This window comes from Hyalella azteca, unplaced genomic scaffold (genome assembly GCF_000764305.2).
Source record: "Hyalella azteca isolate HAZT.00-mixed unplaced genomic scaffold, Hazt_2.0.2 contig12249, whole genome shotgun sequence".
Lineage (NCBI taxonomy): Eukaryota > Metazoa > Arthropoda > Malacostraca > Amphipoda > Hyalellidae > Hyalella > Hyalella azteca.
In genome coordinates this window covers 17,358-29,135 of record NW_025942212.1, presented here as the reverse complement: position 1 = coordinate 29,135, position 11,778 = coordinate 17,358, and the positions used below count along the sequence as shown (strand labels likewise).

General features: G+C 39.5%; 1 protein-coding gene across 1 annotated transcript; it reads left to right on the top strand.

The window, feature by feature from the left end:
• The first annotated feature begins 184 nt into the window (after positions 1 to 184).
• On the top strand, positions 185 to 3,631 carry LOC108673591 (arrestin domain-containing protein 1-like). The gene is made up of 3 exons (XM_018161442.2): positions 185 to 331; positions 1,812 to 2,019; positions 2,360 to 3,631. The coding sequence occupies exons 1-3, from the start codon at positions 188 to 190 to the stop codon at positions 2,575 to 2,577; spliced, it is 570 nt and encodes a 189-aa protein (XP_018016931.1). The 5' UTR covers positions 185 to 187; the 3' UTR covers positions 2,578 to 3,631.
• Positions 3,632 to 11,778: the final 8,147 nt, after the last annotated feature.

Below are 11,778 nucleotides of genomic sequence, written 5' to 3'. Positions count from 1 at the left end.
TATTTACGACTATGGCGCTAGTACTTGTATTCATTTTTTCTCGCATATTTACGACTATGGCGCTAGTACTTGCAATCATTTTTTTCTCGCATATTTACGACTATGGTGATTGTACTTGCCTTTACTTAGCGACTTGTTGCCCGGTCAGGAGGTGTGCTACAAGCCCGTCGGCAGGTCTCGCGTCGAGATGGTCGCGCTGGGCAAGATAGTCAAGCCCCAGGCGGCCGCCGCTGCGGAATGCAACTGGAGCAACGAACATCTCCGCCTTCCTCCGCTGCCTCCGTCATCCCTGCCTGGCTGCAACATCATCGACATCGTTTATCATCTATTGGTATCTTCAGATATTGTTCATCTTCTCAATGATGCTTAGATACTTATTGCTTTTTAGAGCGATATTTTCCCTCGTATTGCTTGTCTCAACTTGACCATTAACTGAACAAATAAACTGTCAATTCTCACTCTGTCCCATGAAAACAATTGATGCAGTTAAAACTATGTTACATCTACCCACATTCTTTATCAATTAAAACCGTGTTTCTATCCAAATTTGGGAAAAAATTAATTTCTTGCATAAAAGATAAACTAAAATAGAATATTTCTTTCATGCGTCCCAAAACCGAATATTAGTAGCGCTTCACTGATGCTCCCCACGCTAAATATGTCCCTTTACTTCCATGGCTTCGATACTACATATTAGTCCTACTACATATTAGTGTCTACATTATAGTACTGCTACATATTACATATTAGTAGATATAATGATATACATATTACTGTTCACATTTTGGTACAACTACATATTAGTGTTTACATATTGGTAGTATATATACTACATATTAGCACTACTACATATTAGTGTCCAATATGTAGTATCAGTTGTATGTGGTTGCACTTGGTGATATGCGTTTGTAAATATTGTGATAGTATCAGTTAGTCTGATGAGAGGATGTCTATATACCTGTCTAATTCTAAGAAGGTGTCATGAAATATCTTTCATCAGTCTGTTGGTGAACCTAGGTCAAATTTTTTGTTGTATACGATTATTTTAACGTCTCGGTTGGGCATTTAGGTTGAGGATTGAAGGATTAGGGGGCGCATGACGGGTGAGTTTGAAGGAATACGATCTCATGTGGCATGGTTTAACCTCTACCCCGTTTTGACGGGACCGTACGTCGGTACATAATTTATTCTTATATGGGGAGAGAGGCTGCGAAACCACCGGTATATGGCGGTAGTACAGTCAAATATTGAAAAATTGGACACTATCAGTTTTTGCGAGGTACCACTAGTGTCTAAAGGTTGTGGTGATAATTGTAATATCCAACACAAAGTGAAAATAGGTAAGACGCTAAGCATGAACCTTTCATGCATGTATCGCTGGGCCTATACTTTCAAAAAATGTTAAGAGATCGTGAGTTCATCAGCCAATCATTGACGGCCATTCAAGCAAAATCCACCAATCATAGACAAGAAAATAGAGCGTAAGTACTTACGTTCACTTAGCGAGTTTTGAAAGTATGGCCCCAGATCGACTCTTGTTGACGTGCGAACGGTAAGGTCTTGACCGGCTAGAACGAATATGGTTCTCATCTAACTGATGATCGACTTTCAAATATTTGACAAAATTTCAAGCAAAATTTGTCTAAAATTTCTTCTTCAAATACCGCTTGGTCTTTTTTAAGGTCCTGAGGAACTAATCAGTGTATTTGATTTTAGAGGATAGTTTAATGCGTGAGTATTCGTCGTTATTCAACGATATGTCCTTGTTTTTTTTTCGCTAATTCTGTTTCTATTTTCTATTTAAATTCCAGTTTTCCGTGAGTTTCAAAGGAGCAACTTCAGACCTGGAGCTGAAATTACCCATAGTGGTCGGCACCATACCCACAGCGGTCAGTGGGTCATTGCCCACTGAACCAGCGGATGCCTCCGGACTGTCCGCAGCCCCGCCTCCCCTTCCTGGGGGATGTGAGGGAAGTGAAGCCTCACAGGGGCTCCCCCTGGGACTGCCCCTGCCCATGGGTGAGTGAGGACATCCCACTAAACGTACCTGCATTCATGGTCTTGGGTAGTTGTTGGAGGCGTTCTGCTTACTTATGAACTTCTGATTCAAATCTAAAGTAAAGTGACATTAACATTGAAGATTTATTTTATTACTATAATAAATATCCTACCGAATATTTGTTGGAATAGCGGTAAATATTTTCCCATTGAGAAGTTAATAAAACCACACAACACAACAACACTGGTTGTTGTGCATGTTCCACACCGAATTAAATCTTTCAGATATCAATTAACATTTGCCTGGCATGCTCCACACTGTATTCAATTCTCAGATATCTATTAACATTTGCCTGGGCAGCTCCACCGACCTACCAGCAAGCCACCGCAGCCTGGGTCTCTGATGCGATGGAAGACGTCGGTGGCGTCCCAGCGTCTTCTGAAGGTGGTGCTGCAGAAGACACGCAGGCTTCCGCCCCTCCCGCTACCTTCTTGCCCTTCTACGTCACCTACGACTTCCAGGACCCCTCTTCCCCAGCTGTTCCCCAGCAGAGCCTCCTCAAACCTCCCGTGTCGTGAGCCGCTGCATAGTGATGGATCAACAGGCGCGAATGTGATTTATTTGTTCCACCGTGTAAGAGATCTGATAAAAGATACTGATTATCAATTATTCGAGGAAAATTTTACCGCAAATAATTTATGCTTTAGCGTACGCAATTATTTACATTGTAGTAGGAATTTCACCTTCCATTGAAATAATGGCGTTTTAGTGTCATCATCAATTACGAAAATGATGTCTTCAAAGGTCAATTCTTGTTATGTTCTGCAAATATGCTGCTTTTCCGACTACCTGCTTTTCAACACAAACTTGTGACTCAGAATTTTGAAGTGTGAATTTTGTAAATACCATTCGATACAATCAATTTGGTCAAAATGAACTTCTATTGCTGATTCTTCAAAAGATTTTGTAATTCTATCTCAACACCATTTAACCGATTTTACTAACATACTGAGAACGACTTTCAATGGCGGGAGAATTTGGTGGCAATTACTTCATACAGTCGTTTCTTTTCTCAGATTTTTTCCAATTTTATGAGGCCTATAGCCCTCTACGACATTAAACGCCTTAAGACTTAGTGGGACAAATTTGTCAACAAGTTAGTATAAGTAGAGAAATTAGGTGTGTGGAGCCTAGTTAGCGAGTGTGCATGATTCCTGCGTCACTACGCACGCAATCAATTAGACGCGATCCAACACCAATTAAGATAGTAAGGGTTCATCAAACACCAAGATAGTTCAAGGCTCAATTGCATAGTTTAGCTCTTAGAAATTGTGTATAATAATTTTAACATGCTTAATGTCATTGTTGACTTACAGTTAAAAATAATGTCCATCCATCGTACCGTTCCCTTGTTTCTAAAATGTTCCAACAAAAAAAAATACATTTTCAGCTAATTAAACATTTTAAGATCCTAGATGCTCTAAGATATAAGATGCAGGTTAGCTATTATATCATCTATCTAACCTTTATCAATATATATCAATAAAATAAGAATATATACTAGCCATTATTATTAGGACTAATAGATCAGAGAGCTACAGTTGTGATATGAAAATAAACCCTACAAACCAATGAAATATTTTATTATTACATGACAAACTTCTTGTCGGTGAAGCTTTATAAATGTTTAGTATTATTTATTTTCTATGAAAAAATTACATAAATAAAAGGTTACCGTGAAAGTAATTAAGATTTATAATGTGTTTTAGCTGGAAACGATGTCTCATACATGTCGCTACTTGCAATAGTGGCTCTAACATCATCATCGTCACTGCAAGTAACGGTGTAGTTAATAACAAAACATCATTGTGTAGTTAATACGATTCTTTTATATTATTTGCGCTAATATAAGAGAAAGATCAAATATATATAAGGACAATTGAGAATACGTCACGAGCTTAGGGTTGAAATAAACAGCAGAAACTACCACTTCTTTTCTGATAGAGTGAAGTTGTTCTCTTCAACCTTCACGTCACGTATACGGGACAGTAGCGAGAATACGGGACTGCGCCGTGTATGCGGGACTGCAGCGTGTATAGGGGACTGCGCCATGTATACGGGACTACTCCTTTTATACGGGACACCAACGTGTACATGGAACAGAACTGATAATGACGCGGTATTGTGGAGGCAGCAGCTCTGTATTGTGGTGGCAGCAGCTCTGTATTGTGGTGGCATAAAGGCCGGATCCCTTGTGAATCAAGTCACGAAAAGTTCAAGAATCGGCAACAGGCCACGGGCCTATTTCTTCAACGCCGACACTTCTATTCTAATATAAGAGAAAGATCCAACATATAAAAGGACCATAGAAAATACGTCACGAGCTTATGGTTAAATAGATAGCAGAAACAACCACTTTTTTTCTGAAAGAATGAAGTTGCTCTCGTCAACCATCACGTCACGTATACGGGACAGCGCCGTGTATGCGGGACTGCGCCGTGTATGCGGGGCAGCAGCTCTGTATTGTGGTGGCAGCAGCTCTGTATTGTGGTGGCAGCAGCTCTGTATTGTGGTGGCAGCAGTGCTCTGTATTGTGGTGGCAGAAGCTTGATATTGTTCGACAGGTTTCGGATTATGAACAATACTTACAGCAAGTTATTATCGGAAACTTGCAGTCAAAATAACGAAAATTCAAATTATTCAATCATTTTGCAATATGCTTCATTTGTTTGTAAAGTTGTGAGTCAATTGTAAATAATAAAATTATTCCTTTTAATCAAAATTAATTATGTAATTAAATAATAAAGTCAATTGTCAACAATAAAATCATTCTTTATAATCAAAAGTGCTAATTATGTAATTAAAAAAAATTTAACGCATGACCTCTGACCTACAAAGAAGTTGACGATGAGGTCTCATTGTATTGTAAAGCATGGACTTCACCATTATAAATGTCATCATTACCGGGCAGGGTTGGGGTATTTCAGGCTGAACGCAACACGCGAGCGCCGCTACATCGTGCATAACGTCACCTTGGCTGGCTCGTCGCTGTCCATAAATCGTCCAGGATAACAAAGGGTTGAAATTCACACGTTATTCTTACCTGAATGACATAATTCATGGGTTGCAATTCACACGTTATTCTTACCGGAATGACATAATTCAGGTCCTTTTGAATAGTAAGTAAGAAGGGGATTAATGACATTGAACTTTTATGATGAAGCATCGTTTTGTATTCGTTTTTGCAACGGCCGTTTAATTCTGATGTTACTTTATTTAAAAAGATATTCGTGTAGTCTTGGGTTCATTCCGAGTGGATTTTTTCTCGGAGCTTCACGAATTAAACAGATTGTTATTAATGGCCATAAATACCATAAATACCACGACCTCAATGGCAGACTTGTCTCATAAATGGGAGGTTTCAATCGTCCTGTGGAGTACCTGTCTTGGGTGGCGGCCTGCGCTCTGAAGCCATTACTCAGCTCCCTGTCTGCTGCAACTCTGACATTAAGATGTTATCAGAGTGTCCACTCTGAAGCCATTACTCAGATCTCAGACCTCTGCTGACTCTGTTCTCCGACGCTTGGTGGGGCATTANGGCAGATGGCAGTGAACAGGTGTCTCAGTTGTTGGCAGATGGCAGTGAACAGGTGTCTCAGTTGGTGGCAGATGGCAGTGAACAGGTGTCTCAGTTGTTGGCAGATGGCAGTGAACAGGTGTCTCAGTTGTTGGCAGATGGCAGTGAACAGGTGTCTCAGTTGGTGGCAGATGGCAGTGAACAGGTGTCTCAGTTGGTGGCAGATGGCAGTGAACAGGTGTCTCAGTTGATGGCAGGTGGCAGTGAACATGTGCCTCAGTTGATGGCAGGTGGCGCTGCCGAGCGGACGTGCGTACGTGCTGCTCGCTTGTCTCTGCATGGTGTGAGCTTGATGTCCTAAAACCAACTGATATATGATATACAAATTACGTTGTTTAGCTGAATTGACTCTGCTCGTAAGTTCGCCATTTACATCAAATTTAACTGGTTAAATTGTTGCCAACAAGAAAAATGTGAAGAAATGTTAATGAATAAACCTGAATTAAATATTCAATGGTTTGATCATCACCCATGAGCAATGCTGACTAAAGACAATGAGAGAAACATTCCACATTATTTCCTTGTCAAAAATCCTCGTTATTTATGATAATTTCTGAAATTTGGTTTGAACTATCTGCACTGTTAAATTAGTTGTTAGTAATAATTTAACTGTAATCAATTTCAGTAGAAATTCTATTAATATAACAGTTGAAAATTTAATCTGCACAATTAAGAATACTTGACTCGATTATCTGACCCCATCAAGAGACGCAAGTGGCTGGATCAAATACCGTGCAAGTCGTCGCGCTAATGAGTGGCAGTGATCCTGCCACAGACAACGCTTGCGTGTCCATAAACCCGTGATAATATATATAATATATAAATAAAACAATAAACGTTGGCAGAGCCGCGCTGTGCAAAACATACAGACAAAGCTATGTTAGTTGACTTCGATTGAAGAGTAATGTTACTTACCTGTTGCGATGCTGACAAAGCGATGCTAAGTGAGATGCAGTTTTAAGTGACTTCAGTTAGCAGTTATTAAAGCAAAAAAGCGAAGTTAGTTGAGATTTGTTGGAGAAGTTCTGTCAGTTAGCAGTTACTGAACTAACCAAGCGATGTCTCCAATTTGGTGGATGAGTGCCGTTAGTTACTGCTAATTAATTAGTTCGTTAATAGATTCACTTCAATAATAAAATTCGATCAAAAATAATAGCCTTACTTTTCACGTTACTTCCTTGCTGTTGTTCTAATTTTTTTCATTATCATTATTAACTTGCAACTAATGATCTATTTTTAGACACAAGTTCAGCTCTTTCCAGGGCACATACCTTCAAAAAAAGTTAAGAGATCGTAAGTTCATCAGCCAATCATTGACGGCCTATCAAGCAAAATCCACCAATCATAGACAAGAAAATAGAGCGTAAGTACTACCATTTGTATTTATTCTTTCTACTTTATATTTTTCGTAACCAACACGATTCTTTTTTGACAAACGTACGCGTGACGTGACAAACGTACGCGTGATGAAACAAACGTACGCGTGACGAAACAAACGTACGCGTGACGTAACAAACGTACGCGTGACGTGACACACGTACGCGTGACGTAACAAACGTACGCGTGACGTAACAAACGTACGCGTGACGTAACAAACGTACGCGTGACGTAACAAACGTACGCGTGATGTAACAAACGTACACGATCATCGTGGGTACTCAATCAATCGATTTATGTCACAAGGAATCCCATCGTGACATGATGCATGGACAGACTTTGTATTGTGTGTATAGTATGGACTGTATGGTAAAGTATTGCATAGTATTGTATATTATTGTATTGCATGGTAAGGTATTGTATAGTATAGTAGGGAAGTATATTATATAGTATGGTATATACAATGTAGTGTACACTACACTACATAATATTTCACCGCATGATGCTGGTGCAGGCGTCGGGGCACCGCATGATGCTGGTGCAGGCGTCGGGGCACCGCATGATGATGCTGGTGCATGTTGGCACAAGCTCCGCGCATGTGATAATTATGTTCCTGCATGTTATCAGCAAAAAAGTTTCGGCGGTTATTTAACAAGTTTTCCGCAACGGAAGGTTGTGCTGCCTTTCTAGCTTTAGAGAGCAGATAAGCCATGCTTGTACAATGATGGATTTTTATCTTCTCGTTAAATTTCATCAATAGAGCGAACCAGCTGAATCACCAGACATAAGTTCTATACTCACGATCTTACACAATGCGTAAAATAAAGAGACAAACTTGGTCTTCTCCAAACTAAAGCTCATTACAACAGAGAGACGGCAAAGAATAAATTCGTAATTAAAGCATTTCATTAACAGTTCGCAAACTGAAAAATTCAAATATTGCAACGAAAATAATAGAGCACTAGACCAGTTCAGTTCCTCTATCATCGGATGAAAAAATTCAAATTGACAAATGATGACATCCATGCCGGTAAAAGATTTTGTGACCACAAGACTTGCGATGCAACCGTCACAATAATATATTGTTGTGCTTGGGGATGGATATGTTAATTATTGTAGAAGCAAGAGTCCTCTGATCTGGAGACTCTGATACTGTCTGTATCTTAAATACATGTAGAAATACCCCTACTCGTCTTGATGAAAAATAACTTTCGCTCATGCTCACAGAAGACGATTATTCTTAAGCTAATATAAAGATACAATCATGCAGCCGAAACAATGATATATTTGGCAGCTCCGACCTTCACAAGTAGATATTCACTGGCAGGCGTCTGGACCTACAGAGGGTAGAGTTGCAAGTAGACTTCTCAAGCTCCCCCTACCGAAGAACGGTAGGATGATACCTTATCATAATTTATACAACTGCGCTTACCTTAACATATTAACGAACGGTTTTAGCATAAAGAATTGCAGGCAGGAATTTTCGCAAGTATAGTCACTGGAGTTTTAATTGGAGTTCAGGGATGCTGAGACTTGTTATGGGATTGGGAATTTCTTTTTGCAGGTAAAAGCAAGCATTCATATTAATGCGTTACCCGAAATGTTAACGTGTTACTGCATGTTTCAAATTGCTTACAAATCCCTTCGTACGATAACTACCATTATAAGTCGATTAAATTATTTAGGATGGAGGAATTAATTACTGATCAATTTAAATTGTTTTCTGATTTCCTTCCTAAATTATTTCAAAAAATTCATTTTTCCCGGTTTAGTATAAGATATCAGTCCGTTGTACCATCAGATGCACTGTTCACCAGTAATTTTGTGACTGAAACAGAATTTTTGCATAAATTCGGATTGATTTCAAATTGTTCATATAAGAGCTCGATTGCTGTTCTTTGTGAAGTTACCGCAATAATTCAGCATAGAGCATGTTCTCTTCTAATTTTGAGTCAAATTATTAAAAATGTCATAGGCTTTTATTTTTATTTAGAAAATATTAATAACGATATTTAGAGAGCATAGATGATTTTAAGCGAATTCGCTGGTACTGCGAAATATTTCTCAAAGGATAATTGCATTACGCATGCATTCCCTTCCCATCATAATGTAAATTGTTCTGTGTAAACCAATCATTCATCTTAAGAGGTTCTTGTGTTATGTTTCCAGTATTATAATGAATGAACGTTTTAATTGTTTATGATTATATCTCTCGTATATAGGCCCTAAACACAGTAAAACCTGGTGATTTAATACCATACACTATAGTCTATTTGTTCCTAGTTTAGGCCTAGAGTTAGGAGGAAAAATGAAGCAGTGTGCCCTGAGTCTTATCTGGGTCAGAAAAACTGCTTATATTTTCTAATAGGGTCCTCACCCAAGTGGGTCCACCAGACCCACTTATTTCTCTGACTATCGAAAGACAGCTTCTCCGGATATTTGCTGCCGCAACAGCAAATTAAGTAACACTTAACGTAACACACAAACACATGAATTATAATTAAATAGCGCAGTAATATACACAAAAATTACTTCTTCTTGTACTTCTTCTTGTATACAACAGTCGAGGTTACGGCCGGAGCCAACAGTCAGGCTAACTTACCTCGTGACGTTGGCCGGTGAACTGTTATACACAGAGCGTGCGTAGCCTAGATACTGTGGTGTTGTTGAGAGTAAAAACGAGTTATTCATGAAGAAATTGCCTACTCAGCGAAAAAAACCTAATAAATCCGTGCACACAGTTTGGTTAGTTAAACATTGCTTGTCATTTAAATTGTAAACCGAGAGAGTCTCGTGCTGAAATTTTAGTGAATACATGAATATTTAGATTAGTTAAAGGTTTGAAATATTATGTATTGATTACTGTTGGCAATTTTCATGAGTTTTTCATGCTTGTGACTGAAGATTAAACTAAAACCTTGATTAAGCTGAAATTTTAAAGGAAAGAATATGCCACAAATATTCCTTAAAAGTAATCATTCCCTATGTTTGAGGAAAATCCTCTGCTAGAAATTGAGACTTACTAAACATTCGTGAGTATTATAAGAAATTGAGGATGCTTCTGGTAATTTAGTCAGATTTTATCGTTGCAGGGAGTCATTTAACTTTGCTGGCCCCAAGTTTAAAGTACTTTATTCTATAATTAGCATGAATGAAATTCCTGAGAGAGGTAAGTGAGAAGGAGTTGGAGAATTACGAAGTAAGTAAAGCAATTTGAGAGAGATTTGTAACTGAACAATATACCAATTTGATATTGCATTTCCAAGCGATATCAATCCTTCTCACTCTCTTTCAAATCATTCATGTTTTGCCAAGATCCCTTTACAAATAATTATTGATAAGTTTACCAGCTTCTGGGATGATGAGTGTTGTTGAGAATTTATACGCCCATTACCAATCGATAAGAAAGGTGATGCGCACTGTTTCAGCTTCGATAACATAACAATCTACGACGCGATCTACGCTGCGAACGGAGCCTACGGAGGGATAAGCACACGTACATTGTCATATCTACATATATTTGTTGGCTACACAGTGCTAATATCAACTGGTTAGCCAACACAAACACCACCATGTGCTAGCTATGATGTATATTTAGCGACTATATAGTCGGAAAGAAAAAGATAACATAGCTTCTTTAACGTCAGTCAAATGGAAGTTTTATTCTATATGCAAAATGTTGCTTTGACCAGATTACGATAACTTTGATGTTATGAACTTAATTAGGGATGATGGGATTTGGGTTGTCAGGGTTGTAATATTGATGGCATTAGCGATCCCGGACATAGCACCCACCAGTGGATAGTTGCATATAGAGCTAGAAATGTATATTTCTTACGATAAAAATTTGAAATTACTTAATTAAATAGAATAGAATAGAAATGTCGGCACTCAATATAGGCTCAATATAGGCTTATGGCCTGAAATTGAAATGAAATTTCATGAAAGTTCTACGAAAATTTTCCGTCTTCAGGCGTCGACGAAACACCTGCAACGATGTAGCCGAAGTTACTGAAGCCGGCAGCCTGTTCCAGGTTCTGGCGGCGGCGGCGACCGGGAACGCTCTGTCACCGACGGTAGGCAGACGTGTAGATGGAACGACGAGGTCCACGGTTGACGAGCGTAGTTGTCTTCTAGAAGACAGATCTGACAAGTGCTGTAGAACTTCCGTGAGATAAGGAGGCGTCAAACCGTGAAGGCATCGGAACGTCAGAACAGCGACCTTGAACTGCGTGCGCTGCTGAATGCACAGCCAATGAAGATCGCGCAATATCGGCGTCACATGGTCGAATTTTGGCTTTATGCTCACGAGTGTCCCAGTAGCGTTCATTACGGATTGCAGTTTATTAAGTGCCGTTGTCGGAAGTCCATAAAGCGTGGCATTACCATAGTCAGATCTGGTCAGAACGAGCGCCACCACAAGGGCCTCAAGGACCGACCTCGAAAGACAGCGGCTGATGATGGCGGCGATATTCGTCACAGAGCGCCAAAGCAAGCGCTGTTGACTTTGGCAATGTGATTGTTCATAGAAAGTTCTGAGTCCAGCTGAATGCCCAGGTTACGAAATACGGACGCAGGCATGGCAAACCCGTTGCCCACGTAAACAGGGTTGGCTCGAAGCTGATGCTGGCGCCGAGCAGTCGTGAACCAAATAAAGTCCGTTTTTGATGTTTTGAGCTGAAGCCGGTTGGTGCGCTACAGTTGTGATGACGTTATATGCATTTTTCCACCTGAGATTTTTGAGACCGATCGTTTGTTGTTGAAC